The 24724-nt window shown below is 41.3% G+C and overlaps 2 protein-coding genes across 4 annotated transcripts in view; one reads left to right on the top strand and one right to left on the bottom strand.

The window, feature by feature from the left end:
• LOC141174072 (uncharacterized) overlaps nucleotides 1–6756 on the top strand; it is a 369120-nt gene extending 362364 nt beyond the window's left edge. The window contains exons 37-39 of the mRNA XM_073658713.1: nucleotides 3495–3540; nucleotides 3735–3855; nucleotides 5498–6756. Coding sequence (XP_073514814.1) covers nucleotides 3495–3540; nucleotides 3735–3855; nucleotides 5498–5690 — 360 coding nt within the window. The 3' untranslated portion in view covers nucleotides 5691–6756. The remainder of the gene's footprint in view (nucleotides 1–3494; nucleotides 3541–3734; nucleotides 3856–5497) is intronic.
• A 4340-nt stretch (nucleotides 6757–11096) lies between these two features.
• The window catches only part of LOC141174071 (uncharacterized), a 239689-nt gene continuing 226061 nt past the window's right edge, over nucleotides 11097–24724 (bottom strand). For 2 of the 3 annotated variants that reach the window (XM_073658710.1, XM_073658711.1), the window contains 4 exons: nucleotides 23008–23130; nucleotides 22852–22912; nucleotides 18510–18612; nucleotides 11098–11547 (listed from right to left, as the gene is read on the bottom strand). In XM_073658710.1, the coding sequence (XP_073514811.1) occupies nucleotides 11376–11547; nucleotides 18510–18612; nucleotides 22852–22912; nucleotides 23008–23130 (459 nt within the window). In that variant the 3' untranslated portion in view covers nucleotides 11098–11375. Of the gene's footprint in view, nucleotides 11548–18509; nucleotides 18613–22851; nucleotides 22913–23007; nucleotides 23131–24724 lie in introns of all 3 variants that reach the window. The other variant, XM_073658712.1, reaches the window with a different exon arrangement.

The raw sequence follows: 24724 nt of genomic DNA, 5'->3' as shown, positions 1-24724 counted from the left end.
TATAAGAAAAATGTTTTTTCTATATGCTAAAATGCAGTTCTAAAGTAAAAAAAATGATAGAAAAAGTTTTTAAAAATAAGATGGAAAAATGAATGACACTATTCGAAACCACAACTTGTTTCACAAAAAAAGTATGTCCTTGTATGGTTATATTATTTGGATTCTGTGTTGCCATAGCAGCCTAAAAAAATCCAGCCTAAAACAAACAAAAAGAAAAGAAAATTACTATGCAGCATATGCAAATTGTCTTTTCAGAGAGGAAGCGGACTAGAACTCTAGTGCCGCCTATTGGAAGTAGCAATCCAAGAAGTCAATATTGACTCTATAACTATCATTGACATATGACTTAGGATAAAAGCGAAAATCAAAATCTCAATTTGCAGACACTGTGTTTAGGGGTACTGCCCTCATCAGTGCAAAGAGTGAGATCTGGTTTGGCTGGGTGAGAGGCGTCTGACTCAGATCCAAGGGGTAACGTTTCTCATGTCAAGGTGAGGAAACTCTAAAGTTCTAGTCCTCTTCCTCTCTGAACAGACAATTTGCATATTTCCCAGAGTACCATTGCAGCTTAAAAGTCTCCTCACCTTGGCATGTCAGGCTTGACATGTCACTCTCCATAAAGAGAAATGTTACAGTGCAGTATATTCACAGAAAAGAAAATGGTGAAGCGCTCATCATGAACTCAGGGGAAAAAACTTGATCTAGAAATGTAGATTGTTTTGTCACTGTTGGTGATGTCCCTGATAAATATCCTTATGTGTCTGTGTGAACAACTTTGGATTTTAAAGCTTTTCAATAAAAACATAAGATTATTTTAGAATATTTGCCCCCATCGTTCCCCCCTGTCTATCTTTGCTGCCTTGATTTTTTACAGGTTTTCTTTATCTTTCTATAATATTTAATTGCTTTATCACTACCCTCTTGTTTCATCACCTTGTCACTAGACTCTTACTTTGGTTCTCAAAAACGCTTTCTTTTTGTGATTTATTGCACCCCTTACAACTCTCTTTAGCCATGGTAGTTTTCTCCTATTTCTAACTTTCCACAGGTTATATTTTATTCACAGGAGCTATTCATGATGCTATTAAAAAAGGCTAATTTATTCCACTTTGATTCAAAATAACTATAACTTTGAGGCTAAAAGTCTGACCTGGACACATTTGGGCAGCAGCAGGGCTACTGGAAACACAATCATCATTCCCCACCCTAATTCCTGTAATTAAGGCATGCTATGCATAAAGAAATACCTGGCCGGAAGCAACACTCAGTACCCTGAAACATTTTAGAAGAAAATTAGCAGTTAAAAAGGATGTCTACAACATGGACCATCCCTTCTTCAAAAAACAACCTGTCAAAAACTTTAACCCACCCCCATATAATTTACACAACTGTGTAGTCCTTTAAAAAGTAAGCCAATAAACCTCTTTATTAGTTGTGTTTGGAAGTGCATTGAGTTGTGATGGAGCAATTCTAGCCTCATTCTGTATTTCTTACCTAGCAGCACACTCACCTAGCTGATAGACAGGTCAGTGGCCATGTACCAGAGCAAACAACCTGTCAATCAGCCAGGGGAGGGTGCTGCTAAGTAAAAAATACAGGGTGAGGCTGAGAAGCTGGAAGTGCATCAACACCTTATTACAATGCACTTCCAGACAGAACCTCAATAAGTTATTTCACACTGATGGAGAAGGCTTTGGGGTCATAAAGGGACGAACTGGCTTATCTTTTAAAGGGCTACACAATATATTAATAAATTTGTGGGGAACATTTTTCTTGTCAGCACAATTTTGTAATGTAAAGTAAAGACATAGCCATAATAGCACTGTAATACTGATTAAATGGATACATTTGGTGAAGAAGTCCCCTTTGTTTTTCTTTAATTAGCATTTGAAGTTTTCTGCTCATTACATTTCGGTGCACAGGGGTTGGACCGTGCACTGGGTCTTCTCCCTCTCTGTAATTCCCCAGCTTCTCCACCTGCCTCTGGTCTATGAATGACCGGTCACTGTTGAAATTTCAAAGAGAGGAGGCAGGATTGAAAGACTGGAGGCAGACGGAGAGGGCCGGGAATCACAAACAGAGAAAAGACCCAGTGCATAGCTCAGCCCCTGTGCACCGAAATCTAATTTGCAGAAAACTTCAAGTGATGATTAAAGAAGAACAACAAAATGGATTTCTTCACCAAAGGTATTACTTTAATCAGTATTATAGTGGCATTACTGCCATGTCTTTACTTAAAGAGAACCTGTTACCAGAAAAAAAGCTGAAAACCTGCAGATTTGGGGTTAATCTTCAGGTTATTAGAATTATTAACCTGCCCAGTTCCCGCACTTTGTCTAATGCTGCTTTATTTTCTCCGGCAGCGTTCAGGTTTCAGTCACGGGGGCGGCACCGATGCTTCAGTCATCACTCTTAGAATACTTAGTGGCAACTGTAACCATGCCTCCGGCCTTTGCATTGTGGCTGGCTGTCAGTAAGGGAAAGGAGTGCAGTTACAGCCGCCAATATGTATACTCACAGTGGTGACTGAACTCACGCTGGCGCCACACCTATGATTGAAACCAGAATGCTATCAGGGAGAATAAAGTTCCTTTTCTCCCCGCAGCATTCAGGTAACTGCAGGTGCCAGGCAGGTTAATAATGCTGTTAACCTGAAGATTTAGCCAACATCTGCTGATTAATAGCGTTTTTCACAGGTTCCCTTGAATATTACAAAATCATGCTGACAAGTTCTCTTTGAATGCTATACTCCTCAATGTCAAATAAAAAAACAGATGATTACCTCCCACCCAATAGTTCTTCTAGTGATGTCGGAACTGAGTCTCCCAGAGCTTGCATGACATTGTTATGTCACACTAACACTGAAACCAATCACCATCAATAATGGGCTGGTTCACTCACACCTCCCTTGGATAAATCTCAGATGTCTAATGGAAGTGTGAGGAGAACTGCAGCCAATTAGCAATTGCTGAATGGTCTACATTAAAGTCAAGAACACAACATATGACGTAAATGTACATCATATGTTGAGAAGAGGTTAATTAAAGATGCTCCTTATACAAGCATACCCTAAGACAGACATGTCTGGAGAGGTGACTAGAGGGGGCTAAAGCTGCCTTTACACAGCAAGATGATCGTGAACGAGCATTGCTAAAAAAATGCTGATTTCACAATTATCTTGCTGTGTAAACAGGCTGCCGAGACAAGATGACAAGTTTGTAGAGACAAGATACGTTCTGAGACAAGTTGTCCCAAAATTGTTATTTCATGTGGAATATAAATTAAAATAAGTATATTACAAGGGTTTTGAGAAGTCTTCCATAAAAATAAAATAAGGCTTAATGAAATATGAGAGGAGGAGAACTCAGGAAAATATTGATCTGAAAAAAATAATTATGAGAAGGAAAAAATGAAATTTTTCCTCATATTATTGCATGTTGGAAATCTTCAATTGCATAAAATCCTAAAAACTACTAAATCATGTTTATTTATAGGGAACAATAACTACAGACGCTGAGGGATGTTGCAAGGAATGTAAAGGTAGGTGCAGATCGTGAAAATGAATCTAAGTTAATAATCAATCAGCCCAATAAAAAAGTTGCATTTACCATTGTCGACTGTGAGTGTGACACCATCGAATTTCCTAAACTACAAAATTCACCATCCTCTAGGCAAAAGAAATTGTCATTACGATATGAAATTACACAGGCTTCATGAACTTATCTTTCTTCCAGAAAAACAAGAAAAACCTTGCGAAGTTCACAGCAGTTTAGTCTTCATCGATTTTCAAAACTGTTTGTCTTCTGTACCTGTGAATGTTACTAAATGTGGAGGAAACTGCATGTCATCATCTATGTGAGTATCACTTAAATTAAAGGGGTTTTCCAGGCTTGGCGTTCAATTCTCCAGACGCTCTATGTTAATCTCTTACTTCTATATTACCCGTAATATACAGGAATATAGAACTGTATTGGTATATTGAGGTGTACCTCTAGATACCAGTAGCATGTGATTGTAAAGAAGAAGGCTGCTATTTACATATTCAGGCAGATAAATGTCTCCAGTACTCTACTGTGGCTCACAGGTTAAGCTGCTGCCTGCCATGCTAGAGATGTGAGTTTGAAACCAGGTAAACATATACATGCTGGCCCTTCCCCTAAGGTTCTGAGACAGAGGAGGAAGTGAAAAATCACAGCACTATCTTCAGTAGACACAGTTAGCCTGCATGGCTGTGCTGTCCCTGAGAGATACTGCTGACTACCGATCCTGAGGACAAAGAGTTGAATTTGGGACATACCCCTGATCTTCAGTATCTGTGGGCAGCATGGTGGCTCAGCGGTTAGCATTGTTGCTTTGCAGCATTGGGGTCCTGGGTTCAAATTCCACCAAGGACAACATCTGCAAGTAGTTTGTATGTTCTCCCCGTGTTGGTGTGAGTTTCCTCTGAGTTCTCTGGTTTCCTCCCACACTCCAAAGACATACTGAGAATGTAGATTGTGAGCCCCAATGGGGACAGTGATGATAATGTCTGAATTGTACAGCGCTGTGGAATATGTTGGCGCTATATAAATAAAAAGATTATTATTATCTTCTGAGACATCGCTCTGCCGTTTTGGGACTGTCCAGCTGGATCCGGGACAATTGGAAAGTATGCTCTTTAGATTTGGTACAAATCAATTTGCATGTCCAATTCCATTGGTCAATTGGTGCTGGATGAGAGCGGTGAAAATAGCCTCTTACCTGACAGTATCCTCTGCTCTTCTTTTGATTTGTTGACCTGGCAAAACATCATCACACATGTGACATCACGCCAGGTGGGCTAATATAAAGAAGAGCTGTTGACACCACTAGGTAAAAGACAGTACTCCTTCTCCCGTCCAGCAGATACAGACCACTGTTGTGGCTGATGGAATGAGCTTCCCAAATAAATTTGCACCCCCTCTAATACTGTTATCTCTATACTAAATATAGAGATAATAATATAAAGTTTGGAACAAACTCTAATGAAGATACAGACAATGCTGAAACATCTGCATCGGGAGTACACACGTTAAAGTCAGCGGGACATCCTTGAATTGTCAATCAAATTGCCCGACCCCCAGCAACCAAGTAGTTATCGAGCCTGGGGAGCAGTACGTTCCTCAAAAGGCAAGTTGGGAACACTGCTTTAAGAGTTAGAGCATGGGAAAATGCAGGATACAAGACATATAATGTCCCGAAATAGTGTTGTTCCTCTTGTATACATAAAAGACACTACATTTTGAAGAGTTACTTAAAAATACGGTTACCCTTTAAATGAATTTATTAAGTAAATGAATGCTTCCAGTTGTGTCCATGTCCTTTAAGATCCTGTTATACCTTCAGTTCTTCTTTTATTCAAAACAGTTACACTAAATACAATGTGACGGAGCTGATCTGTCTAGATTCCAGCTACATCTATAGTTATCTTGAATGGATTTATATTATTGATATTTTAATTCTTGTTTCCTCTACCCAGGTACTCATTTCAGAATCAGAATATCGAACAGAAATGCACGTGCTGTATACCAACCAAGACATCAGAAAGACAAATAATTCTGGAATGCAAGAATGAAATGTCTTTCGTATATAAATACAACGATATAGAGGAATGTGCTTGTTCCCCTCCTGTCTGTAAAGATTGGAGTAAGGCAACAATATCTATACCCTAACGCCATTCATGACTTGCTGATGCTTTCAAGTAAATTGCTTTAAATTTATTGACATCAGATTACAATCCAGACAAAACTAAAGCAGAGTTTTGGTATATCATAAATAAGTTCTCATTAGTAATGTCACATATGTTAATTCTATTAAATACAACATTCTGTCACATATGATTTAATATTCATGTTTTGGGACTCTTCTGTACAATTTCCTCACGTTTTAAGACTGACGTGCTCCTTAGATACTCAAGTCTGACACCGATCCTCTTAAAGTTCTCCGCCCCACTTTTTAATTTTTAAATGGTGCCCAGTATGGTCAAAAATAAAAAATAATGAAAACTCACTGATCCCTTCTTGTTCCTCTTCCAGTGGTGGCAAGGTTTCCCAATGGCCTTCTCACTCATTCATCCTGCTGGGATGGACAAGTGACATCTGCAGCCAATCACTGGCCACACCGGTGCGAAGCTGCAACCAGGGATTGGCTGCAGCCTTCATAAGTGTATATTACCAGAACTGAAAGTGCAGAATACATTACCTAGTGCTCAGCAGTCACATGTCCACCCTATACCCCCCACCCTCTAGAAGAGGAAGCAAGGAGACTGGCAAGGAGTCTATTCACCAGTAGGAATTCTTTGTTTTTGTCCATACTGGCACACTTTTAAAACTAAAAATGGGGTCATCAGCCTCTTTACCATCTCCTAAGAAATCATAAAAAGACTAAAGGGAACCTGTCATGAAAAAAAAAAGTTATTAACCTGCAGATATTGGGTTAATCTGCAGGTTAATAGCGTTTTGAACCTGCCCAGTGCCTGCACTGAAAGCCCCTCTGCCTGGAGGAAATTAATTTTATTCCTCCCAATAGTGTTTGGCTTTCAGGCATAGGGGAGGCGCCGTCATGGTTTCAGTCACCACTCTGTGTATAGACAGCAATGGCTGTAACTGCACCCCTGGCACTGACTGAAAGCAGCTCAGAATTAGGGCCGGCTGTCAATCAGTGCTGGGGATGTGGTTACAGCCACCACTCTCAATTCACAGTGCCAGCGCCACCCCTATGACTGAAACCCAAATGCTACAGGGAGAAATAAAGTTAATTTCTTCCGGGCAGCATGGGTCTAAGTTCTGGTGCCAGGCAGATTCAGAATGCTATTAACCAGCACATTCAATGAGGGTTAATTTCATTTTTTCACATGACAGGTTCCCTTTACAAGGTAAATCAACAGCTATTTCCAATTTTTACAGCATATATTCGTGAAAAAGTTGCTGTTTTAAAATTTTCCAATTTGGCAAATACAAATTTATTTAAAGGGAATCTGTTAGCAGGTTTTTGCTATGGAATCTGAGAGCAGCATGATATAGGGGCAGAGCCACTGATTTCTGCAATGTATCACTTACTGGACTGCTTGGTGTAGTTTGGATAAGATACCTGTTTTCCCTGTTGAGGATGTAGCAGTGACCAGAATGCTCAGCTGTGTATAACCCCACCCAAACCCCTGATTGGCAGCTTCCTGTGCACACTGTGCATTGTCAGCTAGCTGCCAATCAGTGGTGGGGGTGGAGTTATGCAAATTATCCCAACTGTCCTGCATGTGAGACCTAGTCAGGGAGCGATTGTATTGAAATTACAGCACACAGCCTAATAAGTGACACATCCCTGGAATCAAGGTCTCAAAGCCTACATTATGCTGCTTTCAGATTAAATAGCAAAAACCTGCTGACAGATTACCTTAAGCGATATTAGGGGAATATTGTCTTTTCTGTTAGAGCTTTCTATATTTTAGTCTTTCAGTCTGAAGAATAACTTATAGTATGTCGTACACTATGTTTGTTGGTTAGAAAAGCAATTTGTTCACCATATACTTCACAAACCAAATAAAGATACTCTCAACGCCTTTTGTTTAATATTTTCTTTACAATTGTGTTGCTATTCTTGGTTTATTGATATTCTTCACATTTTTATGTAACTTTGCATACTAAGATCATGATAATTACTATAATAAAGTTGGTGATGTGATATAACGCTAAATCAAAAAAAGGATATCAGATGATACACGACAATTACATCTAGACAGATTACTTGATTGTCGTCATGTCAGCAGTCATCCACGTCTTCTTTGACTTTTCTCTGGATCAAACATGAATTGTGGAACATGAAGGATGTGTGTCTCTATTAAATTTAAATAGCTGAGTAACTTGTGAAATGAGTTTTTGTTGGTGGACAATGTTGTCTCTTAGGTTGGCCATAGACATTAGATGGCTCTCAGCCAAACAATGCTACGGCCTATTGTTTAGCTGACAGCCATCTTATCAGACTCTCCCACAAATAGGAGCACTCGGCCGAGCACTCCTAGGCTCTCTATGAGAAAGTTGCCTACAGACACGTCAGCCGGCAGGTTATCGCAAGAAGAACAATGCACTCGGCAGTCCAAAACTCAGATGTGCACGATCAAGATCTCTCTCGACCATCAGTCGGCCGGAGTCTCCACACACCTTAAACCATAGGTTGAACCGATCGATGTCAGCAGGTTCAGCCACCATTAGTCTAATGTGTATGGAGGCATTTAGAATTTTAACTAGATGGTAATTTTACTTAGGAAATCTTTTATGACCTTATATGTCTTGTTCAATCCTACACAGCAGCAGATAAATATTGCAATATGGCACCCAAATAATTAGTCATACATTCTCTGATATCCTCATATATAGAGTTCTACACAGCATCCAAATAAGGCCGAATTAAGACTTCCGTGAAAAAAGGACCATGTAGGCATATATGACTCTGTTGAGTTTAGGCCAGGCGACCCGTGGCCAGATTGTAAATGGAAACATCTTTCATAGGTGTCTTAATTAATTCAGGCTTTCCTGACAGGATAAAATGTGGTCGTCTATGAGTTTAAACTGATGTGGATGACGGTAGTGTTTTTGGTGATCTTCAACACTTGGTGGTTAATGGTAACTAGTTACTAATGTTGAGCAAGTATGTTCTGTCCGAGTATGCTCGGGCCAAGCTCCGAGTATTTACAGCTGCTCAGTGATATGGTTGAATCGCTCCCATATGCATGATTTGCAACTGTTTGACCGTTTTATTACATGTGAGGAATATGTAAGAAATAGACATTCCTTACATGTACTAAAGCTGTCAAACAGTTGCAAATCATGTACATGGGAGCGATTCAACCATATCCCCGAGCAGCTGTAAATACTCGGAGCTCGGCCCAAGCATACTCGGCGAAAGGGTTAATAGAACATACTCGCTCAACACTACTAGTTACCATATTGGTTATGGCCAGTGAAAGCATTTGTCTTACAGAAAAAAGATATCCATTGTTTACATTCATCAATTACATCATAATTGCCTGGGTTGGATGAAGAAGGAAAGGAAATTTAATGTATTTAATTATATAGAATGTCACCTTTGGGTCACTGAATTTATAAAGGACTTGTCATCGCTCCTTATTTAGCATATACTATTGTATCCAAACAGATAATGTAGCAATTCTGGAGAATCATTTTTTTTAAAAGCTAGGCGATGTGTAGTTTTGCTATTGTTAGTCTAGAAACGTATAAATAGGATCTTGACTAGAGATGAGTGAACTCGAACTTAAAAGTTTTGGGGTTCATACCGAACAGTTAGTGTCTGGTGCTAAACGCTGAACACGGACCCCTCCCGGAAGTCTGTTGCAACGTTCGGCGTTCCAGGGGAAGTACATGAGAGAGAGAGAGAGATTTTTTGTCCAGATGAAAAATTCGGGTCTTCATTGTTTTCAATGGGTTTCGAGATCTGGCTGAAGTTCAGGTACAGTTCTAGTACCCAAACCAAACTTTGTACTAAAGTTCAGGTCAGGCACCAGGATCCGAACTTCCCGGATCCGCTCACCCCTAATCTTGACATACCATACCGTGAGTTGGATGTAATCTTGTAAAATGTAGTTTTCAATGAATTGTTAAAATCAATCTGTAAAGCCTAGGCTTGCTTAAGAACTGAATGTTGCTATTTCCCTTGTCAATGGGATGTGTCCCTGTGTTGGCAACTTTTTGACAATATAAGACTGTGTAGCGACACAGGCCTTTGACCAGGAGATCATTTGCCAATTTACTCATACATTTCTAAGAGAAATACCATTGAAACGGCACATTTTTTCTCTAGACAGAAAAGCCAATGCCATATGAGGATATCGTGACTTATGCAGCCATCATACGGTAGCCGATGGAGTTCCTACAGATCCTCAATACAGTCCAGTAACCATTATGTACGCCACTACATAGAACCCATGCATTGAGCAGAAGGTTGGACCCTGGAGGTCCCTTCCAACTCTAACATTCTATGATTCACTGATAATGCCATGTGAATAGACTCAAAGAAAGTGTATCATAGATTGCTTGCCAGGTCAGCAGCATGCAACTGCTCTAAAGCTGGGGAACATGTCTCAAGTGCTCGAGCTTGATGGATGTAGGCCATAAATTTGCAGAATAATACTTGATTTACTATTTTTAAACACTGATGATGACACTGTCTCATTTGTCTACATTATGTAATAACATTCCAGCAAGCATGAGAGAATCTGCATAAATTCAAATTTGGCAGATTCGGTCAAAAAATTCGATTTGCATAGGATTTGTTGTGAATCAAATGTGCTCTGATTGCCGATAAAAGAGATGTCTATTATGCTCGAAGGGCTATTGACTCCAAAGCATTATAAAAATTGGACTGGAAAGGGGATAAAAAACACTAAAATATCATACTCACCTTTCCTTTAATTGTCCCAGCCAGTGCAGCTCCCTGCTGATCCTCCGCTTGCTCCATAAGCACCAACTCCTGCTGTGGTCTTCTCTTCACAGTTCGCTTGCACTTCTGAAGTCATCTAAAGCACATGTTATGACATCATCATGAAAGCGCCGATGAAGAGCGTAGAGAGGAGCTAGTACTTTCGAGAGCAAGTGGAGGATTGGGAACTCAGCCGAGTATTATATTTTAATGAGTTTAACCCATTCCCGGACCATATGAATTTAGCAAAATGGTGGCCCATTGGCCAAACTGAATTACAAAAAAATCTGATTCGCTAGAATCTGCATATTTTGAGAAATGCTAAACAGATTTGCTTTGTTTAGCATTGGTTTGCTCATCCTTATATTCCAGTGATTTTTTATGGAAGTATTTTTTTTAGTGTCCACTAATTTTGTATGAGGACTTCAAAATGTCCTGCTTAAAGGGCAAAACAAATCTAGTACATGCTCTATTTTAATAGAACATGTTCCCTCTTATAAACATACTGTAACTGAACACATTTGTAAGCAAAACCTCCTAAAATACATGCAGCAAAAAAGACATGACGCATATCAGTATTATGCTTTGAATAGCATTGAGCAATATGTGTTTATTAGCAATAGAAATGTGCATTGCAAAACGGCAAGATTTTTACGTGCAAAGATATTTTTCTACCTCCATTGTATTTTCAAAATCGGATAATGCACAACAAATAGAGAATATCAACATAATCTAATTACTTACAATAACTATACTTCATCACATGCTTTTAAATTTCATTTATACTGTAATATTGTAATTTAAGTTTGAAGAATAATTTAATTAGCGTTAGAAAAAAATATATTTTTCAAAGAATAAGACTAATTCTAAACAGGGACTAAAATGATAAGTTTCCTCTTTGTGCAAAGAAACCATTTATAGCAGTCCTTTTATTCAGTGAAGACACAGGCTGCGCCCCTACATGCACACTGAAGGACATCGGTGTAACTGTACGATATTTTCCTCCCATCTGCACACAGAAGGTGAATTTTCTTGGATGCGGTCATTGTAGGCTGGCAGCAGGTGCAGTCATGTTCCACCATATTCGGAAAACTGGGGTGTCTGAAAAATTAACAAGAAAACACAGATGAAACTTTGCATCTTTTACACTCCGTATTATAAATAAATTATTTCAAAACATTCTATATATAAAACTTACTACATATATATATCTATATATATATATATATATATAGATATATATATAGATATATATAAATATATATACAGGTGCATCTCACAAAATTAGGATATCATCAAAAAGTTAATTTATTTCAGTTCTTCAATACAAAAAGTGAAACTCATATATTATATAGAGTCATTACAAACAGAGTGATCTATTTCACGTGTTTATTTCTGTTAATGTTGATGATTATGGCTTACAGCCAATGAAAACACAAAAGTCATTATCTCAATAAATTAGAATAATTTATAACAACAGCTTGAAAAATGTTTTTAAAATCCGGAATGTTGGCCTACTGAAATGTATCTACAGTAAATGCCCTCAATACTTGGTCGGGGATCCTTTTGCATCAATTACTGCATCAATGCGGTGTGGCTTGGAGGTGATCAGCCTGTGGCACTGCTGAGGTGTTATGGAAGCCCAGGTTGCTTTGATAGCAGCCTTCAGCTCGTCTGCATTGTTGGGTCTGGTGTCTCTCATCTTCCTCTTGACAATACCCTACAGATTCTCAGGTCAGGCGAGTTTGCTGCCAATCAAGCACAGTGATACTGTTGTGTGTAAACCAGGTATTGGTACTTTTGGCAGTGTGGACAGGGGCCAAGTCCTGCTGGAGAATGAAATTTCCATCTCCAAAAAGCTTGTCGGCAGAGGGAAGCATGAAGTGCTCTAACATTTCCTGGTAGACGGCTGCGCTGACTTTGGTCTTGATAAAACACAGTGGACCTACACCAGCAGATGACATGGCTCCCCAAACCGTCACCGATTGTGGAAACTTCACACTAGACCTCAAGCAGCTTGGATTGTGTCCTCTCCACTCTTACTCCAGACTCTGGGACCTTGATTTCCAAATGAAAATTGGAACTCTGTGACCTTGTGGAGTGTGTCAATGACTGCCTTCTGGACATCTGTCAAGTCAGCAGTCTTCCCCATGATTGTGGAGCCTGCTGAAACAGACTAAGGGACCTTTTTAAAATGCTTAAGAAGCCTTTACAGGTGTTTTTTGTTAATTATTCTCATTTACTGAAATAATAACTTTTGTGTTTTCCTTGGCTGTAAGCCATAATCATCAACATTTACAGAAATAAACACTTGAAATAGATCACTCTGTGTGTAATGACTCTATATAATATATGAGTTTCACTTTCTGTATTGAAGAACTGAAATGAATTAACTTTTTTATGATATTCTAATTTTGTGAGATGCTCCGGTATATATCTTTTTTTCAAAGTATATACACTATGGTCAGGACTTTTATTTCAGAGTCATTGGCAGGAACTCAAACTGAACACTCAATTAAAAATATTTCATTATTAGGCTTTGTATATTATAGGAATACAAATTCAGTAAATGTATTTTCCACAAGCGAATCTCACTTTCCATAAGCAACTATTGGCAATTTTTACAATTTGATTACGAATGAGCACAATTTCGCTTTCAACAACAATCTATATACATAGTACAGAATGCACAAAAAATCTCTGAAAGATTCCATGAAACCCCTGAAGAGACAAAGGTACAAAAAAGTTTCAATTCCATAGGAGACAAGGCTTCTTTACTATGAGAACTATTAATCTGTAGAACAGGTCACAATGCGAACGGTCGATGGTTTAAAGAAAAGGCTTAGATTTTTTTTTAGTAGAAAATAAACTTATGTAAATGTATAAAATTCTTGCATTGAATGTTGATCCACTCAATTGACATTCAAGATCAGGAGGGATAAACTCTTTAGGGAAAAACTGGGTCATGCATTATTGATGTATCTATTCCCCATTCCCTTTATCCTTTCTCATCCATCCGCTGGACTTGTTGGAGATATGTTGTTTTTCAACTTTACTATGTAGCTACATGTGATTCAGTTTTTAGCCCACATTTATTAAAAATGGCATAATGTAAAAGTGATTTTGAAGCTTCGGCTTCCCTGCATGCTTCCTCTCTCCCCTGGCAAGGACGCTGACTCACTCACTGCTGTGACGCTCAACCGGCACCTCCTCCTTCTTATGCCCAGGGTCTGCACACTGTTCACAGATAATCCGAGCACCATGCTTAGGGAGCGTGTGCGCTCCAGGTATTTTAAAGGGACAGCCGGTGTCATTCTAAGGTGTTCCCAGCCAATGGCTGGGAGACACTTATTATTTAAGGCACCTTCACCTGTTGAGAGGTGCCTGAGCAATTTGTGATGTCAGTAGTCTGCACGCTTGCTAGTTCTCAGGTCCCAAGTATCTGCTAGCCAGTATATCTGCCTATACCTATCTGCCTGTGCTTGCAGTGTGTTACTTTATTCCAGCCGTGTCCACCAGCACCTGCCTGCCTGCATATCAGCCATGCCCGACTGCACCGGCCTGCCCATATATAAGCCATGCCACTCAGTATACCTACCGTGCCTGCACCTGCTGTTATAGCTTCCTGTCCCTTTTGGGGGCACCTGACGTGAGTCCGTGGTCTATCCTGGACTAGCACCTTGTATTCATCTGGAGCCAAGTCTCACCTCACCATCAGGGGCTCTAGCAAAGAGTTGGGTGTTCATTTAGTCACGCCCCTCCAGGCTCTCCTTGGTCTACAGCACAGTGGTTCCACCACCCAGCCCATTACAGATGTTTTATGATATTAGTCTTTTACAATAGCATTGCCCCATTCAAGAACAAGAGAGAATGATGAAATAACTAGCATTAAAGTGACTAAAAGTATTGTGTTGGCAGCTTACAACTCAATGCAACCACTGATGGGGTTGCTCTCACCCAAATGTCAAATAGGTAAGGACACATGAGGTTCATAGTCAATGATGACATGTGGAACATGTAGTGCAGCTCTGCACGTCTCCAGTGTAGGGTAGAACCTAGCCTACATATACACAACTGGTTTTGGTGCTTCTGGAAGTCAAAAGTTTGAGGCAGTCTGTGAACTGCAGAGTTCTTGGTGTGGGTTGTTGAGAGCCAGACTGGAGAGAGAAGCTGCAGACTACTAGCAAGGAATTAATGTGTCTCTAGAGATTCTGTGTGACATGGCTGAGTGATGATGTGTTATAACACTGGTTCTCTGACCAACTGTCTAAGGTATCCCTATTCCCTGCGACACTGGCTAGACTAGCAAGACTGAATTCGAGCAGTCACAATGTTCTGAGCTGTTGAATTTTTGCCATCTTATTGTGTTAAACGTTAAAGGGAACCTGTCACCTGATTTCCAAACTGCAGGCAGCACAAATCAGAGCACGGCTAGGTATATTCTACATAAAAATGCCTTGGCGTTTCAGAGAAAAAAATATACTTTAAAGATTCAGCCGGGGACCATAGACTAGTCGGAATCCACCTCAGGCCGCCTCTTCCCAGCGCCTCTGTAGATGATTGACAGGTATCTCCCTCCTGTGTACATAGGTAAATCAATGGCAACAGTATTGGTAAGAGCAAGACTAGTCTTTTCTCCAGCTATGGTCCCCAGCTGAACCTTTAAGGTATATTTTCTCTGAACACCAGAAAGTTTCAGAGCAAAATATGCTTGTCTGCAATCCCGAAGCCATGCTCTGATTTGTGCTGACTGTGGTTTGAGCAGCATGAATTACATGGCAGGTCCTCTTTAAAGAATTGAGCCAGTGTGGAACCAAAGAGATGTGCACCATTAACTATAACCCCCTGTAACATACCTGGTGGCGTTCTTGCATAGTGCTCCATCCCCCACTATGCAAGATCGCAAACTTGATCACCAGGCCAGTCTGCTAGCCTGGCTTCTTTACATGCTGTCTGCTTGCCTCTGTTCTGGCTGCTTAAGGGCGGCTCCCAATCTCTTTCTGCTTCTTGTAGTTGTTGTGGGCACACCCCTAATGCGTCCTCAGCCTATTGCTGTCCGTCACTGGATATTTAAACCAGCTTCACCTGGAAGCTGGTGCCTGAGCAACGAGTTCATTCAGTGTGCTCTTTCACTCTGAATGTGCCAGGTCCTATTCTGTGTTTTTTTGCCTGCCTGTCTGCCTTCCTGGAGGCTGTATTTCCAGGCCTGTCTGAACACACTCCTAGCCTGTTCGTCCCGCCCTCTGGGGGCCGCATACCCAGACTCGCTCCTGCATTTGTTGCAGTAACAGTTCCTGTCTGAACTGTCTCCTAACTTGCTTCCTGTTTCTCTCTATGTCCGTACCTTCCCTTTCTCCTGCATTGTCTGAACCAGCACTTGGCTTTACCTTGGCTCGTTCCTGTATTTGTTGCAGTAACAGTTCCTGTCTGAACTGTCTCCTAACCTGCTTCCTGTTTTTCTCTATGTCCGCACCTTCCCTTTCTCCTGCATTGTCTGAACCAGCACTTGGCTTTACCTTGGATCGTTCCTGTATTTTGTTGCAGTAACTGTTCCTGTCTGAAATGTATCCTAACCTGCTTCCTGTTTCTCCCTATGTCCGTACCTTCCCTTTCTCCTGCATTGTCTGAACCAGCACTTGGCTTTACCTTGGCTCGTTCCTGCATTTGTTGCAGTAACAGTTCCTGTCTGAACTGTCTCCTAACCTGTTTCCTGATTTTCTTTATGTCCGTACCTTCCCTTTTTCCGCAGAGTCGAAACCTGCACCTAACTCCTACTCGTTGTCGCTGTACTTCCGTTTGTGAGTTTAGAGTCCACTCGCTACTTCATTGCAAGTATATTGTGTGTATCTGGTTCTGCCTTTCCCTTCCAATCTATTCCGTGTGAACAGAGCCCTGTCCCCTCTGCTCTGCCTTGCTCGCCGCTCCGGCGGTTTCTACCCCCTCAGCCTTGTTCGCCGCTCCGGCGGCTTCTGCCCGCTCTGCCTTGTTCACCGCTCCGGCGGTTTCTGCCCGCTCTGCCTTGCTCACCGCTCCAGCGGTTCCTGCCCGCTCTGCCTTGTTCACCGCTCCGGTGGTTTCTGCCCACTCTGCCTTGCTCACCGCTCCGGCGGTTTATCTCTACTCTGCCTTGCTCACCACTCCGGCGGTTTCTGCCTGCTTTGCCTTTGCTCACCGCTCCTGCGGTTTCCGCTCTGCTCTGCCTTGCTCACCGCTCCGGGGGTTCCTCTCTGCTCTGTCTTTGCTCACCACTCCAGGCGGACTCGCTCTGCTCTGCCTTTGCTCACCGCTCCTGGTGGTCTTGCTCTGCTCTTGCTCACTGCTCCGGCGGTCTCAGCCTGCTTTGCTCTTGGTCACCACTCCGGCGGTCTCGCCCCGCTCTGCTCTTGCTCACCGCTCCGGCGGCCTCGCTCTGCTCTGTTTGTCTACCGCATCTGCGGTTCTGTTCCTGAGTCCCAGTCTGTATTGGACCTTATTCCGTCTGTAACCTGCTAGTGCCTCCCTGTCTGACTTCTAGCCGTGCTTGCCTGTACCCTCTTTCTGCATACCCGCCTGCCTGCATACCACTCGTGCCTACCTATACCCACCAGTCTGTGTGCTAGCCGAACCTGCCTGTTCCTGCATTCCCCGGTGTGGGTCAACAGCTGTGTCCCGGGTCTGACCTGGAGTAGCACCTGGTCCCTCTGCTCGGTTCCTCCCTGGTGCACTGGCGTCATATGCCGTCGTGCGACCTTGGTCGGATCCGAAAGATACAGTTAGGTCCATATATATTTGGACAGAGACAACATTTTTCTCATTTTGGTTCTAGACATTACCACAATGAATTTTAAACAAAACAATTTAGATGCAGTTGAAGTTCAGACTTTCAGCTTTCATTTGAGGGTATCCGCATTAAAATTGGATGAAGGGTTTCGGAGTTTCAGCTCCTTAACATGTGCCACCCTGTTTTTAAAGGGACCAAAAGTAATCGGACAGATTAAATACTTGTAAATAAAATGTTCATTTCTAGTACTTGGTTGAAAACCCTTTGTTGGCAATGACTGCCTGAAGTCTTGAACTCATGGACATCACCAGACGCTGTGTTTCCTCCTTTTTGATGCTCTGCCAGGCCTTCACTGCGGTGGTTTTCAGTTGCTGTTTGTTTGTGGGCCTTTCTGTCTGAAGTTTAGTCTTTAACAAGTGAAATGCATGCTCAATTGGGTTGAGATCAGGTGACTGACTTGGCCATTCAAGAATATTCCACTTCTTTGCTTTAATAAACTTCTGGGTTGCTTTGGCTTTATGTTTTGGGTCATTGTCCATCTGTAGTATGAAAGGATGACCAATCAGTTTGGCTGCATTTGGCTGGATCTGAGCACACAGGATGGCTCTGAATACATCAGAATTCATTCGACTGCTTCTGTCCTGTATCACATCATCAATAAACACTAGTGACCCAGTGCCACTGGCAGCCATGCATGCCCAAGTCATCACACTGCCTCCGCCGTGTTTTACAGATGATGTGGTATGCTTTGGATCATGAGCTTTACCACGCCTTCACCATACTTTTCTCTTTCCATCATTCTGGTAGAGGTTGATCTTGGTTTCATCTGTCCAAAGAATGTTCTTCCAGAACTGTGCTGGCTTTTTTAGATGTTTTTAAGCAAAGTCCAGTCTTGCACGAGGACCACATCACTTGCTTTTCTGTGCCATCTTTTTGTCGGGAAACCAAACAATGTCTCATTATCTGTTTTCGACCGTCTAACAACAGAATTGTGTAAAAAATCAAAAGTTCCTAGTGCTTTTCAACATTTTTGTTTGCAGTCAATGAATGTAGTTTCTTGATCGTCTAAACCTAGAATCGGTCACAGCTGAGAATTTACTCCAATCAAGGGAATCTTCTGAGTTAAACAAAGCAAAAAATAAATTTTTTTCCTGGCCTGGACTAAAGATTCATAGTGCTAACCTACATACACATTGTAAAAATAACTAAGTAAAGTTTATTAGATTGTTGCATCACTTTAATTTTTATAGTAAATAGGTTTTTATCTCTACTAGTATGGATAACCATTTCAATATATACTAACCTGGACATCGAGTTACAGTACCCTCCACAGTTTGTTAGAGTCACATTGGCTTCACACCCTTCACTTTCTATAAGTTTCCATGATTTCATCACATCACACTTGCCTGTAGGAGAAAAAGAAAATATTGCTTAAAGTTGGAAAAAAGTCTACATTTTTGGAGATTTCTTAGTTGATTGTAGAGCGTGTTCACAGTAAGATCCCATGCATAGCAATATTAAAGGGTTTTGCCCATCATTAGAAGTTTTCACCTAGAACGGCTCCAGCAGTTGTAACTCCCATCTATTCCAAAAAATGCAGCTCTGAAATGCCCCATTTGATGCTTCCCTGGCTCCAATTTTAGAGTCATATTCTTGGCAAGTTGTCACCTATCTCATGGGTAAGTGATACCTTCGAAAGATGGGAATAACCCTTTAAGCCCCTATTCTACTTCTAAGTTGTAATAACATGTGACACAACATTCAATTACGTCTATGGGGCCAAATCGATATTTATATATGTCCACAGTAGCTAAAATGTATGGTGTCATCGGATTCTATATTGAAGAGGTATTTAGTTCCAGAAGCAATAATAATAATAATATTTTTTTTCTATAGTGCCAACATATTTTTCATCACTTTACTATTCATAGGGGACATGTACGAACAAAATAAGGCATTACAGAGTAAGATATAATTCAACAGTTACAGAAGGAGTGAGGGGCTTGCTCAAAAGCTTACAATTTTTAAGGAAAAAAGGGGGGCCCAAGAGGTAAAAAAGTGCTTGTTGTGTATGGTCCAGCCATCATTCTAATAAATAGTGATATTCAAGTAAGCTGCATGAATTGGTCATCAGCCATTTCAATATGCAGTAAGTATAGATTCAAAGTGCAGCTGAGAGTATGAGGATCTGGAATCAGATGATAAGAGGGACCAGTTTCTAAGGAAAAGTTTGGAAGGGAGGTCAATCTAAAAAATGTGTTTTTAGGGCATGCCTAAAACTGGATACTGGTAATTAACTAGATTGTCTTCTGTAGTGCATTCTAGAGAACTGGTGTAGCATGAGAGAACGTTTTGAAATTGGAGCTGAAAGTTCGGATTATAAAGGATGTTAGTCAAGAAGATCCAGGTAATGTAGTGCTGCGTGCAGACAATATACATTAGCTGACGAAGAAGCTTATAGCTCAATAGCAAGAATAAGAATATTCCTATAAGTAGAGCACCCCTAGAATATTAAAACTCCCTTTGCGCAATTTAGGAAATAAAAATAAAGCCTATATTTTTTTATACTGGATATCAATTTAATATTTAAGCAACATTCCAGCATTTGTTGCCTATATAGTGCATCATAGGCTTTCATATAAAAAAACATAATTATATCTTCAAAGGAACAAGAAAGGCAAGGTTTAGTGGGGAGGGGAAGTGTCTGAGAGCTAACAGAAGAGATTTCCTATTAGTAATGAGTAATTTGCGAATGATATGGCACAAAGAGATGGCTTCTTTTTGTGAATGATGAGAGCTGGCACTCTAGTGATAACCTCTTGAAGTTTCTGAATGGCTCACACTGGGGGTAAAATTACAGAACTGCTGATTGCTATGACTGCCAAAGCATATTCACATGGGTAACGTACAACCAGCAAGACAAAAACCTGAACCTGACATGTCCCTGGTCAGACTAGAAAAAGCCGTACTCTGACCCTGGTCTGTCCCTGGATGACCACCGAGGTTGTTACCCTAAGGTAATGCAATGGCGTCCCCTCATGACGGCGGCTCACCCTGAATGTCTTTAGCAGCTCCTAGAATTGCTAGAATAGCAGTTCCCAAAGGAGAATAAGAATCACACACAAAGCAACATAAACTACAAAACAGTGACTAAATCCAACAAAGTCTATAATTAGCAGGAAACACCAGTAGGGGAAAGTATTGAAAACTGCACCCAAAAGGTGATAGGACAGACAAACAGAGTAAATGAAAAACGCCTATTACCCAAAACTGACAGAAACAAAGCTAACAGCAATAAAACACCCAAAGAAAAGGTGTATCTGCTGCGGCTTAGTGGAAAGAGATGCCAAACACAGAAAACAGAATTAAAGGTTCGAATCCAGAAGCATGACCCTGATGCAGCCAAAACCCCACCTGCCCAGCCTGTGGTTCAATTGAAAAATTTTTAACATTCCACTGACATTGGCTAACTGAAGGTGAGCAGTGTTTCAATTGCATCAGGATGGGGTAAATTTACTTTAAAGGGGTTGTCCAGGTTTAACCTAAAATTCTGCAGTCACTCTGTGTGACTGCAGACTTGTGAATCCTCACAGCATGCACAGTGCACAAACATTTTTGAGGTCACATGACCGCCATCTCTCAGGGCCAGCATCGGAGAACCCTGACAGCATGCACTGTGTGCGCTGTGAGGATTGACAACTCTGCCGTCATACCTGTGTGTGAACACCTATTTATTAAGGATCAGTTTGGGATCCAACAGAGCTAGCTCTTTTTAGTGAGTAGAGACCAATGATTCAGCTCACCAAAAAGAACTAGATTTCTTATCACTACTTGATATGTGTTGATGTCATCCGTTAGTTCACAGGAATTCTGAAAATAATTTCCTGGCTACAGGGAAGAGAATGTACTGTCTAAATTAAAGACATAGAATATTACTAATGAGTTAGAATTGTATGTTCAAAATAAATTGATGGATTACAACTTTTTTTGAAAGAACTGCAAATGTAGTATTTTCCCCTAGAGGCGGCTGTGGGAATACAGAATTTTACCATTTTACACTATGGATATGTAAACGGACCAGGGAATTTGGAGCTCTTAATAAAAAAATAAAAATAAAACATAGCCCTTATTTTCATAACAAACAATAATAAAATATCATAATATAAAATTGCAATAAATGTTTAAAGGTGGATCAATAAACATCAAAATACATTAGGTATTAGCTTATGACCACCATGTAGAATATATCAATGCTAACACTTTCGCTTTCTTCTTCTTCAACAATAAAGACATTAAACTACTCTAGGCTACCAGTATTATGGTAGACTTACGGTTAGTGACATGCCCCCAGGGCCGTGGGGTACTCGGCAGCCGGGCCTCTGGTTGCCATGGAATATCACGATGGCTGGCCCGGTCCGTGACCCAGGGCGGTCAGTGAAATGGGGAAACTTCTATTATTTGGGATTTTTGGAATTATTCGTGACGCCACCTGTGGAGTCTGGTGAGGATCACCAGCGCTGCAACAGTCCTCTGAGGCAGATGTTAGGGCAGCAAATGATGGGACAGCTCCCCACAGGTGGAGCGGGCCTCAGGGCAGTGTGGGGGATGTACTGGATGGGGGTGCAGGGGAGAGACGGCAGGACGGTCCCGGAGGAAGGATGGACACTCATACGGGGGTAAGCTTCAGTACCTTTACTGGTGATGCTGCAGGCACAGTCCAGGGTACTCCAGGTGAAGGGCGCACTTCTGGACTCTCCCCAGTGAGCGGGTATTGGGCCTCCTGATCCATTGCTTTACTCTCTAAGCTTCTGGTCTGCCTGGAGCAGGGCCTAGCTTGGTTACTGTCTCTCTTTGCACCTGCTGACCTGGTGTTAGGGCCTTCTCTTTGGAGATCACTCTCCCTGAATGCTGGGACCTCTGTGACTCCTAGCCCTGGTACTACAATCAGAATTAGGTGGACCTGGGACCTGTAGTTCTCCAGGGGTTCCGGTGGTTCCTACTGGGTGTAGAGAGTCCATGTAGGCACGAACCCGGTGTCCGGTATATATATCGGGGTGAGCTTACTATGCTCCTCTGCCCCCTAAGTTCCACTCTCTTTTACTCCTCTTCTCCTCACCGTCGACCACACTCGGGGCCCTCACTACTTGGCAGCTGGCGTGCCGCATCTTCACCGCTCTCTGAGCGCCGGCACGCTCTCAGCTCCCTCTGAGCTGTGTTCCTCTCTGAACACTCACTGCTGAATCACTTCTAGACTGCACTGCCTGGCTCCACCTTCCCTTTATATATCCCTAACGGGCTCTCTCTGCTGGCCTGAGGTGGAAGGTGGAGGTGTATGAATGTAGTGAGGGCCTCTTGTGGAGAAGTCCGTCCATGCACCCTTCTGGGTTCTGTGGCACCAATGCACAGCAGGGGCGCCACATTAGCTCTCCCAGATTTTACAACTTTACTCCATGTAAAGTATGTAATTTATGAAGAAAGTTGGCAAAGTTCAGTTCATCAAGCATTTTTCGTATTCAGGTCAGGGCACTCATACACTTGGAAACCCCTTTAAAGCCCTGCATTTGTCACTGTAAATGACTTTCACTTGCGCTTTTAGTCGTCATGAATAAATTAATTTTAGAAATAATGCATAAAATAAGACTTACGTGGTTCACAGTACTGTATCGTACAGCATCCATCTGCACTTGTAAAATTCACCTGTATACCCTGCAGATAAACCATCAACAACATTTTGTCAAAAGATGATAATAGCAAATGAAATACTACATATATGCATATATATTCTATTTATTGTACCGTACCTGGTCACATTTTAAGGGTGTTTGCACTGGGCATGACATCACTCTTCGTATAACTGCAAATTTGTTTGGTTCACAGACATAAGATGTGCAGTTATCACCAGGTGGTCTCCAAAGGTTTCCAGGCTGAAAAAGATAATCATGTCCATAACTTAAAGGGGGTAATTCGCAACTTTTAAATGAATGACCTATCCTTAAGCATGTTGATCATTGGGGTCCAAATCTTGGCTCCCTGGTAATCAGTTGTTTGATAGGTCCTTCAGAGATTCAGTGAGTGTTATATCGCCTCTTTATTTTACAATGTACAGATACCGACTTTTAATGATGGCTGTGCCTGGTATTACAGCTCATTACAGTTTTGTCTCTTTTAAGTAACACCAGGCACAGCCATTACTGAAAATGTAGAACTACATCTGGTAAACAATGAAGAGGTTGTGCCACTCAGTGTAGAGCTTAGGTCCCTAGTAGTGATGAGCGAGTATGTTTTGTTAACCCTTTTGGCGAGCACCGAGTATTTACACTGTGCTTGGTGATATGTTTGAATCACTCCCATGTGCATGATTTGCGACTGTTTGACAGCTTTAATACATGTGAGGAATGTGTAAGAAGCAGACATTCCTCACATGTGTTAAAACTGTCAAACAGTCGCAAATCATGCACACGGGAGTGATTCAAACATATCATAGAGCAGCTGTAACTACTCGGTGCTCGCCCGAGCATACTCATCGAAAGGATTAACAGAACATACTCGCTCATCACTAGTCCCTAGTTTATCAAAAGTCAACACCCCACTGATCCTGAGGATAAACCATGAATGTTAAAGTCCCGAATAACTACTCTAAAGCACCACTCCAATGTTTGTTTTTTCTATTATTTTACCACTGGAGTAGTGGTTTGAATCGAAAATCCTTGACCTTACTCTTATACTCACCTGACGGTGTCTTCACCTTTTATTAGAGCTGATCCCATCGGACTCTGACAGTTTGTGACATGCCGGATCACTCCAGCCGGAGGTCACAACTCAATACATGTCTGTGAGAGCTTTGTTCTAATTCTCATAGACTTGCATTGATAGCTTGTAAAGTAACTTCTGGCCAGTCAGAAGTTGCCATCACAAGATGGTGCCACAGGATCGGAGCGGTGACGAAAAATAGTTGAGTGTAATACCAGGGGCAGGGACCTACATTAGAAGCACCACTTCTAATACCAATACAAAAACTCTGGAGTGGTGCTTTAACTAAATACCTTTTTGTTACCTAGTCTATTTAACCTTTATGCTTGTACTTCACTGTCCCAGTACCCTAATGCTGAACATGCATTTGGGTCCTGGGTATTAAGTTTTAAGTTTTGATAGTCAGTATGTTATAGCTTAGTTTTCTCATATACATTATGTATCAAATTTTCAAGTTTTCCACTGTGTGTACACACCTGAACTTAATGGATACAGTTATACTTGTAGAACATGACCTAAGAGCTGTCCCTTGTAGAGGGCCATTGGGCCATGCATCTATGTGTCTATCACATGACCAGGACAGATGAGAATGCTCATCTGCATATCTCTGCTTAAAGCATGTCATTCGCTGCCAAAATGAAAGTTAAACTAATTAAAAACATATATATAAAAAACATAAAATAAGTATATATTTAATTCTTGCAATTACTTTTAAAACATATTTTATGCCTTGTTTTAAGGGCTCGGTAAACCTTTACGCCTCCTCAA

This window comes from Phyllobates terribilis, unplaced genomic scaffold (genome assembly GCF_046119375.1).
Source record: "Phyllobates terribilis strain yellow unplaced genomic scaffold, ASM4611937v1 Scaffold_13__5_contigs__length_258822181, whole genome shotgun sequence".
Classification (NCBI taxonomy): Eukaryota; Metazoa; Chordata; class Amphibia; order Anura; family Dendrobatidae; genus Phyllobates; species Phyllobates terribilis.
The sequence above is the reverse complement of the archived record's forward strand: the minus strand, read 5'-3'. Positions and strand labels throughout refer to the sequence as shown.